Source organism: Siniperca chuatsi, linkage group LG17, assembly GCF_020085105.1.
Source record: "Siniperca chuatsi isolate FFG_IHB_CAS linkage group LG17, ASM2008510v1, whole genome shotgun sequence".
Taxonomy (NCBI): Eukaryota; Metazoa; Chordata; class Actinopteri; order Centrarchiformes; family Sinipercidae; genus Siniperca; species Siniperca chuatsi.
In genome coordinates this window covers 7,874,635-7,901,321 of record NC_058058.1, presented here as the reverse complement: position 1 = coordinate 7,901,321, position 26,687 = coordinate 7,874,635, and the positions used below count along the sequence as shown (strand labels likewise).

The window sequence follows — 26,687 nt, the reverse complement described above, 5'->3', positions numbered from 1 at the left end:
CTGACAGAGCAATTCAATTCTCACTGTCTTGAGTTGAGGTAGGTGCTCTGTGAGGTCTACTGTATATTCTAGTCCACCTCAGCTTAAAAGTTTGGATTTATTTAAACATTTAGGTTAATTCTACTACAATATACTACAATTTAAACCATTGGTAAATCATGTTTTGTGTTTTTTTACCCTGCCACTAAGACTCACCCTTCCTTTGAGCCTTGCTCACATCCATCCTATCATATTATTTATTATTATATCAGGCGTTTTGGGGTGACGTGGCAGGAGCCAATCAGCACCAAGGAGAGCTCCTGCATCCATCCGTCGTCATGGGCAACGCGCCCCGGTAGTAGCTGGCACTTAACGTCATTTGATCTTGATGTAGATTTTTTTTTTTTTAAACAAGAAATCAATAAACACAAAATAAACATTACATACATAGTTATGACAGGTTTATGTCTAAATATGTACCGGTATACATTTATATATCGCCTACAGTTGTGTGATCCTCAGTTCTGATTGGTTGAGTCGTTCGATGCCGTTGGAAAAGCTCGTGTCACCTGGGCAGTGGCCACAACGGTTCTTGTCTGTCGCCTAGCAACCACATTGTTTGGCTGCTCATCAACCACAACTGTCGGCGGTAAAAGAATAAAATTAAATATTTCCACATTAGCAAAACGTCTTGTTTTAGCTAGTTACAACCCAGTGTATAAAGATGTGTTGATGGAGATAATTAGTATTTGATTTATGGTCTAATATCGATCGCAATGTGCTGGGATTACGTTGCCACGTAACTATTTTTATGCGACACATGGTTGGCGCACATTTTCTGCGCAAAAGCCACTGTCCTAGTCAGTGTCCCGGAGATGTGTCAACGTAAACTGTAAACCCCCCCCCCCCCATCTTCACAAAGCAGGCGACTGGCCCTTTAAGAGTTATGTAGCAGGGCTAGCCGATGTAGGACGAGCCGACCGTGCGTGTGCCTGCCTGCGGTCCCGCTGCCATCCCCATCATGGCCTCCACACAGCCGCCACCGACACCACCGAGGATGAACCGACCAGCCAGCGGCCCTTCCCTTCCCGGAGCGGAGACGGACGTCAAGCCGAAGCAGAGGCACCGGTAGAGGCGAGCCGCGCCGGGGAGAGCCGCCTCACATCCCATGCCACCCCGGTCTCCTCCATGCCTTCGTCTAAAGCCAAGTACAGCTATTCGATAAAGAGGGGTGCGGACCCGGGCGGCGGCGGCGGCAGCGGCGGCGGCGGCAGAAACATGACAACGAACAGGGATTATTCTGTTAATCTGTCGGTGCAGCAAGTGCTGAGCCTTTGGGTGCAAGGCACGACGCTGCAGCACTTTACAGGTATGCGGAATGAATGCAGTTTTCACGTATTCAGCTGCTCACACAGAAGTCATCACCATCAAGCAGCATGTAACGTTACTGTACAGTTGTGTTGCCCACAGCGGTCGCTGCTGGCGTTTTAGCACGTCCATTTTAAACTAAAATAAACCTACATATGTGATATTTCTCCTCACATGCTTAGTAAGCAGAAAGGGCAGAGCTGTCCCCATGAAAAGGGGGCACCTGAACCACGACACCCCCACCCACCGATAATTGCTGGTGGTGCCGGCCGGGCCACAATAAAAAATGCCACTCCTCTGTCCACGCGTGCGGAGTCAGTGGATGACACGAAAATAATGATAACGTGATGCGGCTAATTAATCTTTCTGCTGCTTGAATGCGCCTTGACTGTGTAGTAAATGAAGTGTTGCCCCCCCCCCCCTCCTCCCTTTGTCTTGCAGTCCAGTAATGAAGGGGCAATTAGAGGCAGCATCTTCAACTCTGGGCAGGGCTCCAGAAATAATGAGGATGAGTTTAAATTCATGCTTTTATCAATGTGCTTTTGAATGGTAGGGCCAGGCGGTAACAGCTTTAATGTATGGGTATTAATAAGCTGTAAATATGTGGTCCGAGCATCATGATGAGCTGATCTGATACATACAGATGACAGTGTAGTAAGGTGCTTCCTTAAGAGTTGCTGTCAACAATTATGTACACCAAAAAAAAGGAAAACTGCCTGCAAGCTGATTTTCTTGTTCCCTGTTCTTTTATTTCATAAAGACATGATTGACAATGTTTCTACAATAGATCTTCTTCCTCACATAAAGGTGATGTTCCACACCTTTTCTTGAGGATCTGTGTTAAGGAGCTTCAAGGAAGGTGATCTGGGGGTCTAAACATGGTCAGTCAAGTCCACATGAAATTAAAAAAAACAAAAAAAAAGGATGTAGGAACAAGAAAAGCAGTGTGGGCATTTTATCTTTTCCTCTACAGGGAGGCCGAACTTCCTCAGCAAGAACAAACTTGCTGGCCACCATCTGTTCAAAAAATGTGAAGTTCAGGGGGAAAAGGGTTACGTATACAGGAAGAACAGGATTGCTCTGTCATATAAACACAAGATTATAGACATTCTTGAATTCGTTCCCGCAGAGTGAGAGTGACATGTGGTCATAGCCGAGTTGGTGCACACCCGTCTTATGAAATGCAGCTGACATCCTGTGTTGAGAGACACATCAAGCAAGAACGAGAAAGAGGTAGTTAATGATGCTGACTCAGCAGGAAGCTGCAGCGCATGTAGAAGTTTGCAGAAGCAGAGCTGGCAGAGCGAGTAGAAAGCTGTGAGGAAGTGACGCCCGGACTGTAGTGAGCAGGGTGCACGAAACTGCCACCCGATCCCTATCAACCCCACGGTTCACCAACCAGGTGAAAAACGATTTCCTGAGACATGATATAAGGTCAGTGGGAGAGTGTGTTGAGCCCTGAACAACAAGAGCAATACTCAACAGAAGCAGATGTAAACTTTTAAGATATGTCAGCCTCCTTTGCCCTTTCTTTGAGGCCCCCGGGGAGTTACTTAAACAAATGGATTTCCTGTTTAGCAGCAGTTTCACTTCAGCAAACAATTTCAGGAAGATAGTTTGCTTTATGGTTTGCAAATATGATTGCACAAGACTTTTATTTGCAAGCTTTATGTTTCTAAAATGTTGATTTTTATAGGGTTGGTTCACCCAAATTATGAAAAAGTTATCTGCAAAGCTAGATCACATGCAGATATAGTTTTGGTTTTATGTTCCCAGTTGTTCCAAAATATAAATCTCTGAGAGTTTTAACGCCACTTTAACACAGTGCAGGTGAATGAAACTGTGCTAAGAAAAACATGTCTTTCCAGAGACCATTTCCCTGTTATTTTGGATACTTTACAGTCCTCACTATGAACAGTTTTTATTGGAGCTACTTTCAAGAAGAAGATAGTCCCTATAAATCTGTTTTCTTGTAATGTAGGCGAACCAACCTTTTAAATGTCTATGCAAGACCTCACCTTGTCCAGACATGTTTAGGTTTCATTGCTTAAGTGTTGACTTATTAGATATATCTTCTTATTACTTCTAATCTTTGACCCAGGTTTGCTTTATTCTCCTGGCGCTCATGTGAACATTTGGTCACACACTTCGCTACTGGCCGATATGATTTAAAATCTATGTCAAGTTGTCTGGCATATCTCAATAAATGTAACGATGAATATTTTAAATACATTACTAGACTATTTTCTTTCTGCAGTAATTACAGCATGATCAGTTAAACGCTGATTGGTTGGTTGAATACCTGGTTAAATATCATTGGTTGTTGTTGCTATTCTCAGTTTAAAGCTGCACTAATCAATTGTTTTATATTAACAATGGATCAAATGACTATGTTTCCTGTGAAAGGTGTTCATGAAATCCCAGAGAATTATCACCTGACTCTGTATTGTCCCTCAAATTTAAAGATCATTTTAGCGTCTTTTAGCTCGTTGTTTTGGTTTTCAGGCCCGCATCTCTACTGTTTTGGTTCACTCTCACCGCTCTTATCAACCCTGTTTTCAATCAAAGCTGTTTTCAGCAAAAAAGTTCTTGTACTCCAACCTGCCCAGCACCAAACAGCAGACAGACAAAGTTAGCAACTTGCTGGTGTGGTGAACATAGTGGAGCATTTAGCAGCTAAAAGAACCAGATATTAATCTCAGGAGTTGGTGGAGACCAAAAACAGAGCTAAAAAGAGGGTGAATAGACTTACTTTCACCAGGTGGACACTAGCTGTGTCTGCAGGTAAATAGGCAGCTGTTTGCTAACGCATTCACCACAACTTTATTAGGTGATAATATGTCATTGTTGTGTTGACAGCTTCTTCCGCGGCCCCCAGTTTTTCTTTCTTTGTTTCTTGAAAACTGGGATGAGAGTAAATTTAGGTCTGCAAGAGATTCACAATGTTGGTACTTCAATAAATTTGGGCCAGGACCCAGAAGCAAAAGCCTGGTTCATCTTTTGTCTTGAGCTGGATCTACAAGATTCAAGTCAAGACAGTTCCAGCTTTATCACTACCAGCCGGCCATATCCCACCTCTCTCTGTCTCCTTATACCGGGACAAATCCATCATTCTTCCTCCTGATGGATGACCTCAACACCCCTGCAGAGCTCCTACTTTGGGAGCCTGCTGCCGTTTTGATGGCCTGTGTGCTTGTTGCAAAAACTCTGACCTCTTATCAAGTGACCAAAAAAACACGATCCCCTGCTTTTTTTTTATGCTTCACTGTTAGCGAGCTCTAAAGCTGCCATGCGGACAAAGACCTCGGTCTGTAGTTGCGGATTAGCAGAAGTTAATTCCGTGCTCTGGACGCGTTATGTCCGCTTTTATCTCTGAACATGAGACAGCACTTTAGTCAAGCACAATCTCTCACCCCATAGGTGCTCTCTCTGAGATGTGACCACCTGCACTGCTGTCCCCTGAAATTAAATGTTCGACTCAGCTTCCAACATCTGCTAAACTAAAAGAAAAAAGACCTGCCAAGAGTAATTTCTATCAACCAGAGTAAATAACGAGCCATGTATTTTCCGCTGAAACATTTCACCCTACCAATTTTCTCTTTCTAGTTGTTCATTTCAATCTTGATCACATTACATCAAGCTTGTAATTCATCAAGAAGTGCAACAGAAATCCCTTTAACCAAGGCGTTTAAATGTTAGCGGCCAGCATGGCGGGAGACTGTCACCGATTTACCCACCAAAGACAGATTTTACTGACATTTGGTTCTCAGCAGGTGTTAGTGTCGGACCCCGCCCATCAGTGGCTGTGCTCAGCAGTGGTGGAAGAGGTATTCAAATCACTTACTTAAGTAAAAGTACCAATATCACAATGTAGTAATACTCCATTACAAGTAAAAGTCCTGCATTCAAAATCTAAGTAAAAGTACAAAAGTATTATCAGCAAAATGTACTTAAAGTATCAAAATGGCACCTGTGTGATATATTTTTATATTTGACATTTTTCTGATGATGCATCACTGTGTAAGAAGCATTTTTACTGTTGTAGCTGTTCGAGGTGGAGCTAGATTTAAATACTTTATATACAGTTGGGTAGTTTAGTCCAGTGGTTTCCAACCTAGGGTTTGGGCCTCCTCCAAAGAGTCGCAAATTAATTTTGAGGGTTCGTGAGATGATTATTGTTCTGATAAGTTCTGCTGCACAAATTTGTATTAATGTTTTGGAATTTGGTTTTATCTTTGCTTTTATTTGTGAAATATTATATTATATATAATTTGACATCTTTGAGCCTTATTTAAATGAAACCATCTGAGAAGTTTAGAGAGGAAAACTCTCTTTCATTCGAACTGCTAACAACTCATATACTGAAATTTTGAACCACTGGTTTAATCTTTAACAATGCTATTTATATGCTTTTCATGTGTGTTTTTATGTGAAATCTTCATTTGAAAAGTACCTATCGCTGTCAGATAAATGTAATGGAGTATAAAGTACAATATTTCCCTCAGAAATGAAGTTGAGTAGAAGAATAAAAGTAGCAAAAAAATGGAAATACTCAAGAAATATCTCAACAATGTACTTAAGTACAGTACTTGAGTTACTTAGTTACTTTCCACCACTGGTGCTCAGGTGCCGGTCGTGGTGGTCAGGGGACAGACAGACAGAGGTGGGGTTTGTGGGACACGTCCTCCTGTGGCCCTCCATGCTTCTATGTTGAGCATTGTGTTAATCCGTCCAGGCTTAAGTTGGGTGACAGATGCCCAGCCTGTGCAACTGGCACCCAGCGAATGAGGTATCCTAATGGAGCAGGGTGGGATGTCTCTGGCTACTTTCCATTTGGCTAACACGGCTCCTCACTCAGTTCTCTTCCTCGTGTCTTAGGAAGAAGCACAAGGATGGAGGAATTGTATTTACCGAATGGGCATCATTTTGAGGAGACGTTAGTTAATCATGACACACAGCATCTCAACTATCAAATGTGCAGAAATAATTCAGTAACAGTAACACTGTAAAAGAGAAAACACCTGATGCCTGATGAGGACGCTGAATTGACGTGAGGGAGCAATAAAAACAGCTATAAATGTTCTAAATACAATCGATAGCGTTAGTTTGTGAAGGACCGCAGTTACAGTAAATCTGACATCCTTTTCAGGCTCAGGCTGATAGTAGGACTAATAATAATAAAAGCTGTATGTTCTGAATGAGACAAGATTCATTTGGAACGAAAAATAAAGAAAGAGGAAGAAAAGCATTCCGACTTATGAAGTTTTATGATTCAGATTAAACATACATGTTTTTTATTTTCTGATTAAACATGAATAACATTAGAGCCACTGTTGGTGCTGTTATTTGTCTAATCTACAATATTACATTTGTGCAGTATTCTAAATATTAAAGTGAAGCCTGGTCATTTCTTTTACTGTCCCATCAGATCAGCCGTCCAGTAAAAAAACTTCCGCATAGGATACACCTGAGGTTCCTCGTTCCACTGCCTTGTTCACGCATCGGCAGAAGGGGAAGAACAGGAAAACCTGCCGTTATTCCAACTTGGGAGCATTCACGCATTATTCTAAATCCTATCCTAAATTAGCTTCTTTAGTTGTGTCACACATTTGTAGCAGTTAACAAGTGAAACCAGATACAAACAATGTAAAAGTATGAAAATATAAAATGTGTATAGCTCCTTTTAAATGAGAATTGATTCCATTAGTGTTAATATTGGATTTTGTTTGGATGTAACTGCCTGCTGGTGGCTTTGCTGCCATTTTGCCAACAGTTTGTTGACACCTCTGTAGTTCTTTTATTGTAGCTGTCGGAAATTCACAATATCTCCGACTCAAATTTACAAGTCGGAGGCTGGCGTGAACAGTTTTTCCCACTCCGCTGCTTATAATTACATTTTTAAATATGTGACGTGAACGTTGCATGAGCTCCTCCAGGAGCCTCCTCTCTCCTCCGAGACACATTTAAACGGTTTGAACATCCTTAATGATGGCAGACCTCGATCGATTTCCAGGTCACGGCCCGTAGAGGACGGAGGAGCGATGAGGGGAGGAAGCATAATTAGAAGAATGGAAAGCACCCACTGTCCTCTGCTACTCCCTGCACCCATCTTTCTGACTCTTACATCCCCCGACCTGTCTCAGACTTCTCCCTCCTCTCTTGCTAGATAGACGGCGATGGTTGTAGAAAGACAGCTGTAGCCGCCCTCTAACAGTGTGACGTGCCCAGTCATGCAGGACAAAGAGATGTGTTACTGCGCTGTCGCATCTCTCTCCACCCAGCTCGACAGCTGATTGTCGGATCAATAAGTAGATGTAGGCGCTCAGTCGACTGTGGAACAACCAGAGTAGCCCCTTTTGGGCTTGTGAAATACTTTGTAATAGAATTGTGTCTTCAGCTGTTTACACCACACAACAATGTCACATTTCCTGTTTAAATCCTATCATCCAAACAAAACAGGCTTTTAACAACATTGCTGTGCTTTGGATTGGTTATTCTTATCCGTGCTGGATGGCCCCTTCCTCAGTCGATCTCTTTTCTTCTAGATTAATCTCATGGCCAGCTGGCTTCTCCTTGCTCCCACGGTGCCAGTGGTTTAAAGCAAGGCCCCTCGCTGGTGAAGTGCAATGAGGCCAGAGCTCTTTATGTAAAGCCGGTTTGTTAGACAGAAAGAAAGAAAGAGGGAGGGATGAGGAGGACGAGGATGAGAGAGATCTTGCATGGGGCTGACCTCTGAGTTGGTCCTGCTTCTATAAAGACGTTTACTTTGTTTTTTTTTCTTATGAAATCAGTCATCAAGGCAGCACAGTCTGGGCCCTGTAAAGATGCCTGATATGTTTTCTCAGCCATAACTCTTGTGTTTGGTGGAGCTCAGTGCATAATTAGATGATTGTTGACAGTTTTGGGAATTTAACAAATTCAGCATTTTGATTGCTGATTTAGTAATGTTGCATCGTTTATCTGTCGTCCTGCTGAAGACGTTCACAAAAGGCAACTATAAGCCATTGTTTCAGACGAGATTTTCTAATTACTGCTTCATGTGTAGCTCGCAGCAGCTCATCTGAAATCTCACTCGAAGCGGTTTTATACATCACAACCTCAGGTCCATTACCATGGTCGGCTGCCTCCTCGATGAGCCCTGACTTAGATTGTGGCGACTGTAGATTGAAATCCTCCCTCACAGACGTGTGAAGCTGCAAGAGTATTTGTGCATCCTGATCTGTAGCTGCAATATGTTCTCAAACAAGGTCTGTAATGTGTAAATCTGTCAAATGCATCAGGAAATCAGCGAGTGGGCCACGCAGCAGGATATCCTCCTTCCTGAGGAATGGAGTCTCTGAATTTGCATGACAAGGACATTGTATCTTTACCTATCCGGGGAGGAATATTTATCCTGTTCTTCTCTGTGATGAAAATCCTCAGTCTTTGCTCAAGGGGGTACTGCAGTGATTTAGCATTGCATTTACCATAAAGTTGGGGGACTTAAATAAAGAATGGTCTAAATCTAAGCAGCAGAAGCCGAGATATCCTGACTGTTAGTCCCTAGTATGGGCCAAGCCCCGAAAGCACTGGATCCGACATTTCCCATAATGAAACTGGATATCATCTTTGATTAGGCTCTCCCTTCCTGGTAAGTTCCCTCATCTTAAAAAAAACCCCTCCAGTTTGTGACGCAGGCTTTTTGTTATAAATCTGTCGTCTCCGGGCCCAAGATGAAGCTGAGGTAACCATGATGACATCACTATGACATCATTATACTGTAGCACTTGAAGCAGTTCAGCGTATTAGATGAAGTTGATGTACTTGCATGATTCTTGCAATTTTTGGATTGTATCCTCGTGGTTCAAATGCACTTATTGTAAGTCGCTTTGGAGCTAAATAAGAGTAATGTAATGTATTCATCAGGGTTATGACAAAGCTTCTGCTGATCCACAGGAGACATTATACATCCGTTTTCAAAGGCTGAGCTTGTGACCCTTTAAAATGAAGCAATATCAGTTGCATCAAAGAGATGCATGTAGAAATACTCTGTGTATGTAAAAGTAACACGTATTTACAACAAAATGTAGTTAATGTGTCAAACGTAAAAGTACTTGATATTGTGTTATTATATAAATTATATTAGTGGATTATTATTACTGATGCATTTCAGAGAGTTTTCTTCACTTATTTTAACAATTTTACATACAGTTGAGTAGTTTAATCTAAAGAAATGTATCATATTTAGTAAAGTAACTAGTAGCTCTATCTATCAGATACATTTAGTAGAATAAATAGGGCTGTAACTAGTGATAATTTTCATTATTGATTCATCTGCCAATTTTCTTTTCAATTTCAATAGTTTGGTCTATAAAACACCAGAAAACAGTGAAAAATGTCCACAGTATCCTAGAGCACAAAATGACCACAGTAAATGTCTTGTTTTGTCTGACCAACAGTTCAAAACCCCAAAATATTAAATGTACTATATTGCAAGACCAAGAAAAGCAGCAAATTATCTCGTTTGAGAACCTGGAATCAGCAAATGTTTGACATTTTTCGCTTGAAAAATTACTCAAACAATTAATTGATTATCAAAATAGTTGCTGATTAATTTTATTTCGATCGAAGTAGAAAGTACAATTTTTCACAGTGAAATGTAATGGAGCATAAGTATAAAGTAGCATAAAGTGTAAATAGTCAAGTAAAGTACCTAAAAATTGTACATTTTATGTGCAAATATATTTCTCTGATGGATAAATCTAAGCTATCAAATCGCCCATTTGTTCAGTCAGAAATCTGTGGAACACAGTCACACTGTTTAGTCTGTTTCTTTTTGTATTTGCATGTTTTCAGCTCGTATCTGATCTAACATCCTGCCTGTGCTGTGTTTTGTCTCCCTGTCAGAGATGTGGTACTGGGTGTTCCTGTGGTGTCTCTTCTCCTCGCTCTTCGTCCACGGGGCGGTGGGGCTGCTCATGTTGGTCATGCTGCAGCGGCACAAGAGGGGCCGCCTCATCACGCTGGTGCTGGTCAGCGTGGGTTTCCTGGCCTCCCTCTCCGGAGGCGTCATCACCAGTAAGTCTAATTACTATTAATTTTGTTTTTTGTTCATCCTTTTTTTAGACAGCGTTCAGCATCCAGTCAACCAAGAGGAAGACGGAAGGTGACAGGGAGGGAAACCGAGCAGGGTGGAGGGACTTTGTGCGTTGACTCCTGTCAAACAGAAGACGACAGGAGTTGACAGAGAGGGAAAGACTTCAGACTCTTATGTTTTCTTGTTTACCTTCCTTTATTTATTTATGTAGCACACAGGGTCTGACATAACCAATGGCCAAGGGCCAGTAAAAGTTTATGCAGGGCAAGTTGATTGGCCAATCACTGGCCCGCCAACTCAGAGTCATACACGGCCTCTCCCACCCTAGCATCATTCATCCATCATACATACTGTTATAACTTCATATGACCGGAGGACTTGGTATATTAGACGACTATCCAGAAACTTGACTTTAACTGCATGCGCTTTATTGAAGACACATATTCCGCTTTACATGCACTCTGTGTTTGCCTTCAGGCCTTTCTGGCAGTATAAGTGCACTATATACTGAACTGCACATACTCTACATTGTCATACTTACCGGTACTCGTAAAAAAATGTCTGCAAAAGAAACATACAGGGCTACGAAGAGTAATTACAATTGATATGATACTTAAAGTCTTTATTGCTGGCTGCCTGCTTTCTGTTTTATTCATTTTTATTTGTTTATCTGAATATATTCCACAGTTTGTCTGTCCGTCACCAGATGCACCAGATAAGCCTTGCTTTGTCTTTCATTACCGTCCACTCACTGTGACAGAGTGTGATCACAGGGTGTGTAAATAGACCTAAATCTATTTGAGCGTAGGGCAGGAGCTCTTTCAAGGCTCACTGAATGAATCACTCTCCATCACAGAAGCAAGCTGGCCCCCAAAATAGAAAGACACTTTATTATTAATGTGTAGCAATCACAGAGAGCAGACTGTTGACTGTGAGCACACACACCTCAGTCTCACCCTGCCTGGCTTAGAGTCAAAGTGTGGCAGGACAGAGGCAAAGGCAACAATCTCAGCCGAGCAGAAGTAAAGAAAAGGTCATGTAGTGTTAGGAAGAAAAAACTTCAACCTTTAAAGCCCCTGAATACTTGGTTTCATATCTTCAGTATTTCTCTATAACGTTAAGTACCCATAACTAAATAAGAAACAAACTCCTTTATTATAATTTATTAAGAGTTTAACTGTCAGAAATTCAGCTAATCTGTTTAATCAGGACTGTGTGGGTGTGTTTTGATCAGATTTTACTGACAGTGGTAACATAAGCAAAGAAACCCATAATTGCGTTCACATTTAGATTTTAAAGTCACAGTTTTCAGCCTCTGTTATGTGACAAATTTCTGAGTGAAACGGATTATGTGGGTGGAGTTTACGAGAGGGCTTTGAACAAAGTCCTTAGGTATGATTGGATCACATTAAAGTGGGTGTGACTTTGAGAACCGTTGGTCTCAACTCATGTTATTAGATCGAGAGGTAGCAGACGAGATGGAAATGAAGAACAGCACAACCACAAAATGTGAACAACTGTGGGCTACAACTTTAACCCCGTCTTTTTTAGGCCTATATGTTAATGTGGCGCCATTAAAGGTTTGCTGAATTAGCTACTAGAGGTTCCTGTTTGCAATGTTTCCATCACTGAATTACTTTGATACTGAAGAAGTTCTGGAGTTGTAAATAGCATCTTTTTTCTGTGATTTCTAAGCAGATTTATGTATGTTTCAGGAGATATCCTCGGGAAGTGTAGGTCACACTGACTAGATAAAAATATATGTGTCACGTCTGTGTGTTCCGGTTTGAGTTATGATTCAGAGGAGTGCAGTTTTTGATGCAAATTGCGACAGTCGAAGTCTTTTTAAGTTCATTAATATCCTCCATGAGCCGTGTGTGTTAATAAGCGGGACAAACTACAATAACTTATTTCCTGTTGTTTTTAGAACAACGGCACGCAGCTGTCCATTTAATCTCAAGCAGTATCTTTGCATCATGTATGGGAGACATGCGTCAGAGTTTGTAAAACCTCTGAGCTAATGGTTAAGAATGGTTTTAGCTAGTTGCCTCAAATTTAGTTTAATTGGATACATTTACTGTATGTATACACCCAGGTTCATTAAAACAATTTTGATATTTTACAGGAAGAGGAAAGAGAGTGAATTTGATATATAAAAAAATAGATTTTTGTCTTGCATATATTTGACAAAAAACAAAAGATAACTGAAAAAATAACACGGGGACACAGAATTAGAACCTGGAAAATGTTATTTTTTATTTCACTGTGTCTTTAAATATTCCTAAATACTGACTGGTGGACAGAAATACGTGACATCACCTTTTTCCAACTGAGCCCCACCCATTTCAGACCAATGAACGGAGCCCAGACAAAAAAGCACAGACAGAAATCTCTCATGTCAAAACTGTTCAAAATATGGGAAACAAATTGTGTCCATTTATAAAGCTGATTGAGAAGGTATGTTTTCAGTGCCTTTAAATCCAACGATATCTCTCTGTTTGGTTTAGTTCTTAACCAAAATTAGGCTACTCTGTTTTGCTCCTGGGATTAGAGATAAAAAGTTTCTCTGTCGCTGTCTGTTTCCATGACGATTGCCCAAACAGCAGCGTGACAAACTGTTGTAGGAAGCGCGGCGAGTCAACACAGCATGTGGCTGTGCATTGAATAACGTCCTCACGGTGAACGCTCCGCCATCTTTTAATAGATGTTCACACACAAAAACAACTTTTGTGCAGAATACTTGACTTCCGGCGGGAAGCTGCGCTGATGGAAGGAAAAGATGAGGGAGGATGTGTTTGTCCTCCGTGCTCCTCATTGTGAATGGACAATCTGCGGTAATGGTGACAGGCCGTGACCGACAGCTGTGTTTGTGCGCCTGTCCATCTGTTTACTCGCCTTGTGTATTAACGCTGGTGATGTGTGTTTTTTCTCCCTCAGGCGCGGCGGTGGCAGGGGTGTACCGCGTGGCAGGGAAAGACATGGCACCGCTGGAGGCTCTGGTGTTCGGCGTGGGCCAGACCACCCTCTCTGTCATCATAGCCTTCTCACGCATCCTGGCTACTCTGTGAAGCAAACCCTCGACGAGCCGAAGGACAGACGCAGAGACGAGAGCGAATGAATCGTGCCAATCTGAGACTTTTAGGTGCTCATCGTGGCTGGGTTTGTGGAAAGAGAGGAGGCAGAAATTGCTCTGGACCTTTGGGGCTGGATGCAGGAGAGAGCGCCCCCCACAGTGTCTCTGCTCTGTTACTGCCACAATCACACTGCAATTCAGAGGGAACTCAATGCAGGCCGATTGTCTTCGTGTCAAAAAAGCAGCACCAGGCAGAGACGGCGCCATCCTCAGCTTCTGGACTTGAAAGCCATGTTGTGGGTGTTTCCAGAGTTACATCACTTCTTTGTGCCAACAGCCTTCTCTGGGACATCCAGATGCCTTTGTGGCCACTGACTCTTAAAGGCTTTCTGTTGCACTTGTTGGGGGAAAAAAAACTATTTTTTAAAAACAGCAGAGTGACGACCTGTAATGATGATCTGACGATCTCCTTTGGCGATCAGCGTGAGAACAAAAGTTGAGCAATGAAGGGATGTTTAGGGAGTGGCGACCCAACAGTGTTCATCAGCAAAAACACCATTTTCTTCAGCTTCAAACATCAGCCTCACCTCAAGGTCTTCACGACATTCAAGTACAGATTATCATGATCACCTGAATGATGATGAATCATGATCCTTAAATGGTTTAAAAGCTGCACCATCCAACTCACGAGCAAGATGCGGCTTTGAATTTTGCACTTTGTAAATGTTGGAGACACTCTTTGCCTAAGAGGTGTGAAATCAGTAGACGTGGAGGATAAAACCAGCATCAGTGCTACGTTTGGTTTGTTGAAATATTGATTCATTGTGTGCCAACGAGAACTCCGATTGGACTTAAAGGAATATTTTAACACATTGGGAAATGTGCTTATCCGCTTTCTTGCTGAGAGTTAGTTGAGAAGATGCCACTCTCATGAAGCTATAGGCATACATACAGTTAGCTTAGCTTAGCACAAAGAGTGGAAACGGAGGAAACAGCTAGCCTGGCTCTGTGAAAAAGACAAAAACAAAAATCTGCCTACCAGCAACTTTAAAGCTCAGTAATTAACACGTTATATCTTATTTATTTAGTCTAAAACGACAAGTTGCAGTTTTACAGGGGGTTATGTGCCAAGAAACAGTCCGCTACATAACCCCCCGTAAAACAGAGAATTGTCATTTTTACACTTTGTGTTAAACAAACAAGATATAGCATGTTAATTAGTGAGCTTTAGAGGTGCTGGTAGGTGGATCTTGTTACCTTTGGATAGAGCCAGGCTAATTGTTTCCCCCTGTTGCCAGTCTTTGTGAGAGTGGTATCAATCTTCTCATCTAACTCTCGGCAAGAAAGCGAATAAGCATATTTCCCAAAACATTGAACTAGTTCTTTAAAGCAGACAGATAAAGGCCTGGGCGAGCCCTCAGAAGTACAGAGTGGTTCAGTTTGCATTGAGCAGGTTTGATTTAGGTCTGGTTAGCGTAAGATCAAGATCAGGGTCCTCTTATTCAGGTTTTAAGAAAGATGTATTAAAAAGGATTGTTTTGCTGTTCGAGAGTCAGCTCTGACATATTTTCAGACAAAATATTCACTGTCTGTGAGTCCTAGTGCAGATTTTCTGTAATAACATTGGAATCCAGCCTTCTTCGGCCCACCGTCGTATTACTAACATTGTCTGCCCTGCTACAGCATAAATTCCCCCGTGGAAAGCCATCTCTCCCCGGAGAAGGTCGAACAGAATCTGCTGCTCAGACGGCCATTTTTCTATGGCTCCCTCTTTTCTTTGTTTTGTTAATTAACCCATGTTCCTTAAGTTTAACTTTGCATATTGCACTGAAATTAATCTGCCTTGTTTTAGCACAGTGTGCGATGATACTACTCTAGTGTGACCCAATCCAGTAATCACAGTTATTATACACAGAAATCAGTGATTATAGACACTGGTCATCTTGTTTTGCTGAAAGAAAAAGATCATTTATGAAGAAAGTGCTTGAAGCTACTGTATTTTCTCAAACTGGTTTATCGTGTTGATGCATTAGTTTGAGTTCTTCACTGATAGTACTGAAGAATAGGAAGATACACTGATTTTATTTAAGTTTAATGCTCATTACTTGGCCCATAAATCCTCCCAAAATTCAAACAGATTCTCTTGTGCACAGCTCTAAACCCAGGGTGAGAGGAGTTAGGTTGTAATGCCAAAGTATCGCTCACATTCTAGCTTTATTTATCATCTTTGTCTCATATAATTGATATCAGAGCCACGATTAATTCTTTTATTCAGTTTTAGAAACATTTGCACATTGGCTCGGGTATCAAACGGCCCCCAGACTTGTGGTACAACTTCACAAAACCACAGTTGATATGGATTTGACAAAAAAAAAGTGACGTTTGTGTCGTTAAGTGTGTGTGCTGTGTGGTTTTGTAGCTCTAAAGGTAAACGCCATGTATTTATAGGAGTTATGTAATTGACACAACTCACCTTCAGTACCAGCTTAGCGCACAAGAGGGCAATATTGCACAGAAATGAAGTGGCAGCCTGAATGCCTGAAAGATTTTAAAATGATGAAAGTGCTACAGAGTGTTTTGATGCAGCCGTTTGACAAAAAAAAAAAAAAATTCTATCCTAATTTCCCCCCAAAATTAAAGTGTAAAATTAGAGAGAAGTCACCTGAAACCCCCTTTTTATCCACTAAATGCTCTGCACATTGTCCATACTGCCCGTTTGAATGTTTTAGCTCAATTTCAGGGACCAAATGTGAGTTGCGTTATGATTCATTGGTGTCATAGCAATGATATCTCTGTGAAGCTGTTTGTCGGGCAGTTTCTGCATGTTTGTATGTATGTATGGTTCATAGGAGACACGTGACAATGTGAGTGTTGTTGTTGTTGTATTCTGTGTCGGTCTGTGCGGTTGTGCATGTGAGTAGTATAACAGGATGTTAATTTATTTTCTTTCATTAGAGGGGGTTGGTCACATTCTTTAGCGGACCCCTAAAGTGTCAGAAAGGGTGAGGGCCTAATTGTGAGTGACGCTGTGTTCAGAGGAACAGTTCACTGAGCAATGTCTTATATAATGTGGTGGTAACCTTTTTATTTGATGTGTTAGAAATTACTTTTCTGCCAATGAAACTGCAAGAACTGGACTGAAGTTGTTAGACCAGTGCACTTACTGTACATCCTGAGCTGTATATAGCCATAGTGTCCAGAAGAGAGATAAAAGTGTAACCAACAGCTGACATGCACAAACTAACCACTGGATAGTATTTTGATATTCACACAGTCGGAGTATTCACACCCAGTGCCATGATCGGTCATGATGAATATTGTTTTTTTCCGCTCCAGGTACTGTGATTCAGCCGCCGTCTAAGTGGCTGTATGACCGTGTGTGTGTGTGTGTGTGTGTGTGTGTGTACTGCAATATCTAAAGAGACACCCAGCAACTAATAATCCTCTCTAGACTTTAAAAATGCCATCGCACTGCAGCGAGACGCTCAGCTCAATAACCCTGTCTCTTTCATAGGCTTATAACTAAAGCTGCCCCCTCAGTCTATTGTCGTCCAAATGCCACATATTCCCCCCCGGACACATACTGTGTACCTGCTGCGATTGCATGTGCAGTGCAGCTCAGATAATGTGTGAATGGACTATACGGACAATCCATCAAGAGACAATGTACAAAACCCAAAGTGGCACTTGTAGATAATGTACAATATGTTCTTTTTTAATTTTGTACCAGCCAAACCGCTGATATTTATAACTATTGCCTATTTATGTACAAATTGTTCTCCTGTACATACTCAGCAGTCAGTTGAAATAAAAATCTTTTGCAGTATAAACACTCGAGAGTGCTGTTTCCATTCTTTACTGCCTTCATAGTTTTGTATTATCCTGTAAATTCAGCAGCAGTGACTGTTTTCTCTTTCTGCATCGGTCTTTCAGAGGGTCCCAGGTGAAAACATCGACTTGCTTTCCCCCTCTTCATCCATGTGTTGTCTTCCTCCTCTGTGCCCTTGTGGTTTACCATCACTCTCCTTCCAGTTTCTGGCTGCCTCTTTAGTTTCTGCTTTCAGGTTTTGGTCTGCTCCCGTCTCTCCTCTTTCCAAACATTACTTAGAGGTGAACGAGCATGAAAATACTTTATTAATTGAGGACAGAAAATGTTCTCCCAGTTTAGTTAAACTCACAGCAAAGTTGTCAGTGTAAAAAGTCAAGGACAAAGTTTCTATCCAAGTCCACATTCAGCCGAATAATCTGAGTTCTTTCAGATAATTTTTTGGAAAGAGCTACAGTCTGCTGTGTACTGTGGACTCAATCAGATAAACCCAGTCATGATGGCGACCTCAGTCTGCCTTAAAGTGAGGAATGCTGCAGAGTTTCCATTGTTTATTAGAGTTGATTTATTATTATTTGTCTGCTCATTGAGTTGATAATGGCTCTGGAGCGCTTGTTCAAAAGTACCTTTAAGTGTTAAATTAACAGCGGTGGAACGTGACTAATTACATTTACTCAAGTATTGTACGTGTATTTCCATTTTATGCTGCTTTGTACTTCTACTTCACTTAATTACAAAGGTAAATATTTTACTTTTTACTACATAATAGTTTGAAGTTACTTTGCAGATTAATTTTTACATTCAAAACGTGATCAGAATATTAAATAGAGTCTGCCATACTAGTGCCTCTGCTAGGCTTTAGCTAACTGCTAACCTCTGCATGCTAACATGCTCACAGTGACATTGCTAACATGCTGATGTTAAGCTGGTATAATGTTTACCATGTTCAGCATGTTAGTTTAGGTGTTAGCATGCTAACATTTGCCAGTTAGCACTAAATACTAAGTACAGCTGAGGCTGATTGTTATGTCATTAGCTTTGCAGGGATTTGGTCATAAACCAAAGTAACTGGACAAATAAAAAATTTGACCTGATGATGGCGCTACAGTAAAAGTTAAGAGATCACCAAAGTTATTACAACTCATTGTGAGGGGAACACAAGTTTCATGGAAATCAGTCCAATAGTTGAAGAGATATTTCACTAAAAAACAAAAAAAGACATGGTGGCACTACAGGAAAAGTCAGAGGATCATCAAAGTTATTAAGATTCATCGTCTGGGAACCATTAATGTCTGTACAAAATTTCATAACAATCTATCTGTTAGTTGTTGATTTATTTCAACATACTTTCATACATTCAAGTTTGAACTCTGAAGGTGATAAGCATAAATTGTGTTTATTTTTATTCTCAAAGTTACAGTATGCTCTGACAATTGTGTTGTGTACTTATTTATTAAAAGCAAAGAAACACTTCACCGAACACTCAAGTATTTAACTTCTGAACAGAAGTAATTTCCCCCTCAGAAATCGCCCATTTAGCATTGTTCTTGCAAACGATTTAATCCGTCATGAATCCAAATTGGCTGCTTGATGCTAAATATAAAGAATGAACCTCATTAGTATTAGTCACTGTTGTGTTCGCCCTCTGTGAATGCAATCAGAGGCAGCATCAAGCTGGCACCACAAAGCCCAGTTTGTGAATGCATTATTATTCCCTGAGTCTGTTTTCTATTGTCCTCAGGATCAGAAGCGTCGTCTCCATTCGTGGCTCGTCTCCTGGTGGCACCGGGGCAGACGGAGATCATCAAAAAGGAGGCCACAGTGCTGCTGCAGCCCTCCTGGCACAGCTGAGAGCCACTCAGGCACTTCACTTTGCTGTACGTGCTCTCCTGCAGCAAACATTTTCAGAGAAGCAAAAGTTGTGTTTTGTCTGCCCCCCGGGCGTGAGGAAGTTGGCTGTTTTCATTTGGTGGTATGATACCCAAAAAAAGCTTCCAGTACGTGATGCCTCATCATTGTAATGACAGGGGCAGGACCTCGTAAAACATTTTGATTGTACCCAAGGCTCCATGACTGAACAAAACAAACACTGACACAATTGCTTATTCTCATATCTGATTTGACATTTCGATGCTATTCCAGCCGGGTGATGTGCTTCCTCCCTGGCCTGAAACAATTTGACCGCAGGCTACTTCTTCAAGCCTTTTTTGGATAACTAATCCGAACCTCAGCACAGCCAGTTGTCTATGCTGCTAAATGTAATATGTTTATAATGCTCAGAGGAGGATGAGGAGGAGGGGCAGCTATGAATAACTGTGATGGAATTTAATCGGCATGCTTGTGGATTTGAAAGGACAAAGGTCTTGAGTTGTTATCACCTTGTTTTTTGTTATTTTATTCTTTAATGACGGAGAACAGAGCCTGTGATTGTGCTCCTGGTTTCCACTCATCAGCAGCTATGTGGACGATAGTTTTATAACCAATAAGAGAGAAAGGCTGAGCAGAGCTGATAAGAGGTCAGTGGCTGCTATGAGGGCAGGAAGTGTTTCATAAGAGGCCAGGGAATGTGGCGTTGGTATTTATGAGTGTTTGGTAAACTGGGAAAAAAGCATACGTGTACTGTACAGCAGAATCATGTTTTTATGCCCTTAGCTGACCTTAAATCACATTGAATCACTGCAACATGTGAACCTTGTTTCTATGCATTAGTATGTGTGTTCAAGCAGACTTTATGCCTCGTTTTTCTGGTATTTTTCAACCTGAATTTGTTTACAGTCTGACTATTGAATGGAAGTAGAACAAAAATGCAGTTATTGGTCAGGGACTGAAAAGTGTCATTATTCCTGAAAATATCAGTTTACGAATCTTCCAGAGATAGACGCGATTAGCAGGAAGCCATGTTTCTGTGATTTGTCTTCAAAAAGAAGAAGTTCTGGGATCATAAAGGTGGACTTTGATGCTGCACTCTTAGGGGTCACAGCTGTCTAAACCCGTGTATCCATCACTGTTTTGATCAAAACTTCTTGAAAAACTTCCTTGGTGCTTATATTATATTGTTTGCAGCAATTATATTGTACTGTATACAGTTTGTCACAGCCACTTTGCATATCCAAACATTCAATCATGAAGAGCTCCGACTTCTCAGGGCTGTCCCTTCATGCTGACCACTGAGCCACTCGCTGCTATTGTCTTATTGATTCCTCTACAGGAAATACTCAAGAGTTGAGCGTGAGTGCAGACAAGGGGATTGCATGCTTGCTTTGAAAAAAACACTCCTTCAACAATGACTGGAACCAGGCCACGTCTTTTCACCCGGCAGATTACTTCACATTATTGACCTTGCCTTTGTGCTTGCCGACTTGACTCAAGTTGCTCGTAATGTACAGTATATAAAGCACAGACAACAGACAAACAGTTCATGAGGCCAGTCTCCATCAGAGGCCGCGCTGTCAGAGCAGCGCCGGCCGTCTGGACAAAGCTGTGATCTCTGTCTGGGTTTCCTCTGTCTCGACCTCCTGGACTGTAATATCCTAAACATGGAACATATTCTCCTACAGTGTCAGCACAATGAAACCTGAGTAAGGCTGGAGTGAGTTTACAGTCAAAAGAATGCCAAAAATGTACTTTATTTCTTTGTAGTTTTCCAGTCACTCCAAATGTAGGCTCGTTGATGTGATTTCAAAGAGACCATTCACTGTTTCTGGCTTGATAATGCTAATAATGACTGCAGCTGGCAGTATATGATGGTGATAAAGGTTTTCTAATTTAAGGTTATTCATAGATATACAGTGGTGTGAAAAAGTGTTTGCCCCCCTCCTGATTTCTTATTTTTTTGTTTGTTTTGTCACACTTAAATGTTTCAGATCATCAAACAAATTTAAATATTAGTCAAAGAAAACACAAGTAAACACAAAATGCAGTTTTTAAATGAAGGTTGTTATTATTAAGGGAAAACAAAATCCAAATCTACATGGCCCTGTGTGAAATAGTGATTGCCCCCTAACCCCTAATAACTGGAGGAGTTTTGGCCGACTCATCTTTGCAGAATTGTTGTAATTCAGCCCCATTGGAGGGTTTTCGAGCATGAACTGCCTTTTTAAGGTCATGCCACAACATCTCAATAGGATTCAGGTCAGGACTTTGACTAGGCCACTCCAAAGTCTTCATTTTGTCTATTTTGTTCTTCTTCAGCCATTCAGAGACGCCACAACAACATCCAAAGAACTGCAGGCCTCACTTGCCTCAGTTAAGGTCAGTGTTCACGACTCCACCATAAGAAAGAGACTGGGCCAAAAAACATTCATTTAAAAACTGCATTTTGTGTTTACTTGTGTTATCTTTGACTAATATTTAAATTAGTTTGATGATCTGAAACATTTAAGTGTGACAAACATGCAAAAAAATAAGAAATCAGGAAGGGGGCAAACACTTTTTCACACCACTGTATACTATATTATACTAGAATAGAAATTTGCTGTTGAAACATCTGTAATAGCTGAAATACTTGACGATGCAGTTGGAGTGGCAGTCGAAATAAAATGGAAGTGCTGAAAGAAGTTGAAGTTTCAATTTAAGTGTAAGCACTGAGTGAAGCTGAAGTATGAGTTGAAGGGTTAGCAAAACATGCGAAAGTTCAGCTGAGGCTAAAATGAGGCTTCAGCAGCCTGAGTTAGACAAATCGAGAGGGTATTCTCCAAAGTTACAGTCATTTTGGTAGCTTTTGAAATGAGTTGAAGTGCAGGTGATTAATTGAGTCACGAGTGCAAATCAAATACCTGAGACCTGAAAGGACTTGAAGTGTAAGCATTGAAATGAGTTGAAATGTCAGTTAAAGAGAAAAAGAGTGCATGATTTGAATATTCAGTTGAAGTTCAAGAACTGAAAGGATTTGGAATATCAGTCAAAGTGCATGAAATAAATTAAGCTGCAGGTTTCAGTTGAAGTGGACGTCCTGAAAGAAATGAGTGCCAGTTCAATTGTATAAACTAAAAGAAGATGTCAGTTGAAGTGTTGACTGAAGTGTAAGCACTGAAAGCAGTTGGAGTAAATTGTGTATGAAGTTTTGGGAATTTGAAGAACTGAGGAGGTTTTTTGTTTTTCAAAGGAGACTTGAAAGGCTTTGAAGTGTATGTTAGTATGTGTAAGCTTTGAAAGGGTTGAAATGTCAGTTAAAGAGAAAGAGATAAATGTGTAGTGTCGGTGATATTTTGTGCTTAAACTGTCCATTTAAGTGCAAACATTGAAAGGAGTTGAAGTTCCAGTTCAAGTGCTGAAGTTCAAGAACTGAAGACAGTTCAAGTGTGCACTGTAAGCAGTTGAAATGGCAGTTCAAGTTTAAGATTATAAGTAAATTGTGTATGAACAGTGGACGTTCTGGTAATTTGAGGAGCTGAAGAAATGTTTTTGTTGTTGTTGATCAAAGGTGAAAACCTGAGACATGAAAGGGCTTGAAGTGTCAGTCTAAGTGGAGTCTTAAGAGGAGTTGAAATGTCAGTTGAAGAGAAGGAGATGAGTGTAGTGGATATGTCACTTAAAGTGGTAAAAGAAGTTGAATTGTCATTTAAAAAGTAAGAAATGAAAGCAGTTGAAATGTCATCTGATGTGTAACTACTAATAGCAGATGGCAATAGCAAGTGTCAGTTGAAGAGTAAATGATTAAACCAGTTAAAATGTCAGTTTAGGAGTAAGAGATCAATAGAGCTGTTAATGTATAAGTGGCAAAAGTAGTTAAATTTTCAGTTGAAGTACTGTAATCGGTTAAAATATCAATTGAAGTGTAAGATCTGAAAGTAGTGGAACTGATAGTTCAACTTAGTAATAGTTTTCCAGTCACTCTGAATTTATATTTGTTTATGTAGAAGAAAACAGCAGCTGGTGGTGTTTTAATTATAGGTGATAAATTAGAATAAATTGTCTCTTATCATCAGATCATATTAGACTTTAGAGACAAAGTAACTGAAAGTAATCTGATTACAGGAAATATAGTCACAATTAATACAATTTATTTTGGAAGTTACCTCCTCTTCCTGTCTGTGATGTGGAAAAATAGCCTTTTTCTTTGCCTCCATTGTTCTGCAGAGCGTCTGCTCAACACTCCCCTGCTTCTCCTCTTCGGTAAGAACAATGTGGGATCACCTGCTGGGTTCCTCCGTTGTCGGTGATTACTTTCTGATGAGGGACTATTGTCTCGACCAACAGTGGTCGCGTGCGAGGGACAGTGTGACAACCATCAGCAAACAGCCCTGGTTCTCCGGCTCTGTCTCCAGCACCAGACAGGGAGGACTGTGAACTTTGATGAATGAGAAAGAACCCAGGAAACCTTGAAAATCCTAAATGTGGGGCCTTACAAACAGGGCACATTATTAAATTATTCAGTACACATCTGATCTTTGGGCCTTTTACATCCATTTCATTCATTTTCATTTTCTGAGGATGCAGATTTGTGCTGATATACTAGCAATTTTAAAATTAATTGATTTTACCATCATGTTCTGACCCGTATTATGACAAAAGCATATCTTAAGCTCCCTAATGTTTAGCCATACTAGCAGCATGGCTCTAGGGTGGTAATGTCCATCTATCAGTCCACCACTTTGGTCCAGACTGATGTTGATATCTCAACAACTATTAAAGGGAATGACATGACATTTTGTACAGACGTTCACAGTCCCCACAGGATGCGTCCTTATCACTTTGGTGATACCCTGACTTCTAGTGCCACCATCAGATTCAATTTATCCAATTATTCATTTATGGCCATTCAAAAATATTGACATTTCCATCAGCCTTGGCTCTAGTTTGTGTTTAGTGCTACTTTGCATGTTTGAAAATATTTAACATGCTAACACGCTAAACTGATAAACTAAATTTAAGTTAGAAAATAACTGAGCTTCAGGATCAGTTGACAGCCATGAGATTTCACAGTACTGTAAGCAGGTTTCTAAAATAATGAATGGACTTGGACAGCTGCAGTCCATCAAAGCGGCACATCAATTGTTATTCTCTATTTTAGCCACAAGAGAGCAGCATCGCATCCCTCACTCTGTGGCCGCCAGCTGTCCAACTCCGACTTACTTCACCCACTGGGATCCCTGCAGTGATTCATCCTCGGAGCCGCTGGGACTGATGACTGAGTCAGAGAGCCCATCACTCATTTAGCAAGTCAATATCTGATCCAAGCAGTGATGATCCCCTGTAAATCGAGGCATTAGCCTTATATTCACCTGGGGGGCTGGAGTCTTTCAAAGCTCACATTGGGTGAGAGGCAGGGTCCTCCTGGACAGGTTATTTAGAGTCGCCAGTTCTCTGAACCTGCATGTCTATGACATGATGATGATCGAATGATAAGTTCACATTTTGTCAAGCCTACATGTCCGTTGAAAGAGGTATCGGTCGCAGTAATTGTTCCACCTGTCCATACTGGCTGTGAAGAAGCTCCTTGTTAATGTGATTCCAGTGTTAGTGATATGGAACAAAATACGCAGTCGTTATTCTGTGAAAAACTACATCTGAAAGTTCAGCTGAGGCTAAAATGCGTTAGACAAATCAAGAGGGTATTCTCCAAAGTTACAGTCATTTTGGTAGGAAAATTCCCCTTTTTGGGTCACTATCCTAAAGGTCTGTAGTAAAAAGACTGTAACTTTGGAAGATACTCACTTGATTTGTCCAGTTCAGCTGAACTTTTAAATAGATTTCAGTATCGTTTTGAGACAGACTTGAAAAAATTAGAACCTGAGCTTGAAATGGACTAATTTAGGCTACTTTCACTAGTTATTCTCTTACCTAAGTGGAACTACAACACCAAGTCGACCGATATATTTTCCACAGAAGAGAGGGACATTCATCACAAAACAGTCTTTAACAATGTTATTTATTTTTATAATGTTTTGACAGAGATCAGCCAGTGTGATAAACCATCTGTTTATTTGTCTGTGACCAACCTTTCTGGAAAACCGATGACCAGATTTTCTGTGCACGTTGATGTTCTCCGCACAAAGTGGCCTCCTGATGTTGGTGACCCTGCTAACTTTCCTCTAGCGCCACCATCAGACCACACTTCCATCTAATCATGTTGAGCTGTTACCTGCCTCGTTCATTGTTTGACTGTGAATGTGACAGTTTGCATGAGAGGACTGCAGAGTGCATTGTTTCTTTCTCTTGGAAAACATACAGCATAAAATAATATATTAAAGAAACCTTTTGGCAAACACATTCAGATCTGCAGAAATGTCATCCATCCTTGGAATTAAATGAGCCTTTTTCTTTCTTTCCCTTCTGGTGGAATTTTGTTTCTCTTTTCTTTTCAGATGGACTAAAGCGATTTGACGTCGTGATAAGAATCTCTATCAGATGCGATGTGTGTGTTTGAGGACGACACGTTTTACACAGTGTGACGACAAGGCAGGGCTCACAGCTGAGATAGCATCACACTGTACACTGAGTATGTCGGATGCTTTTCAGACACAAGGATTTCCTCCTTAATCCACTCCACCGCTCTGTTATGTAATGTGTTCGCATCAGTTATAACTGCAAAGTGTCTGGTGGTTTCTCGATCCAAATGAGTTGTGCTATAAACAAGCCATCCTCATCAATAATGGATTCCCACTGTAAAAACGTTTGTCGTCCCTACTCTTCAGGACCGCTTCGTCTAACCCGACATCCTTCCAGAACAGTTATGTAACACCAGGGCTGGGTTTAGAAACTTTTGAAGGGGGGGGGGGGAGACAAGACTGGGGCACAGTTTCAAAGAAGAAAATTAGTAAAAATGTGTTAAGACTCAAATTTAAAGCCCTGGTTCTTGGCAACAATAAAATGTACGTCATTAGTAGTTAAATTATAATTAGAATTAACAATTTTACATATTGTAACATGAAATAACTCCAAATACAGCCATGGACCTACATAGAAGCAAGACACCCAGACTGAAAGGGACACAAACAGACTACAAATGATGCATTGTTTTTCCATTTTGTGTCTCTTTGTGATCGTTCTGCATCTCTTTTGTGTCTTTTTGTGGTCATTTTGTGTCTCTTTGTTGTGGTTGTTTTGTGTCTCTTTGTCGCCATTTTGTGTCTCTGGTTGTTATGCAACTCTTTGTGGTAATTTTGTGTCTCTTTGTAGTTTTTTTGCGCCTCTTTGTGGTTGTTTCATGTCTCCTTCGGGACCCTGGGCCTGAACCTGGTAGGCCCATTCAGTAATCCATCCAATATACTAACAAGCCAACTACCTATCACTGTCTGACTTTGGTGTGGGGGGGAGACCAGGGGTGGCCGATCAGATTCCAGGGGGGCCCGTGCCACCCCTGGCCACCCTTTTGGCTCCGTCTCTGTTTAGCACGTAGCTGACAAGTTAAATGCCATAGACAG

General features: G+C 41.0%; 1 protein-coding gene across 1 annotated transcript; it reads left to right on the top strand.

The window, feature by feature from the left end:
- Positions 1–561: 561 nt before the first annotated feature.
- On the top strand, positions 562–17,328 carry tmem170b (transmembrane protein 170B). The gene is made up of 3 exons (XM_044172924.1): positions 562–1,348; positions 10,234–10,404; positions 13,361–17,328. Exons 1-3 carry the CDS (start codon positions 1,168–1,170, stop codon positions 13,489–13,491), a joined length of 483 nt encoding a protein of 160 aa, XP_044028859.1. The 5' UTR covers positions 562–1,167; the 3' UTR covers positions 13,492–17,328.
- Positions 17,329–26,687: the final 9,359 nt, after the last annotated feature.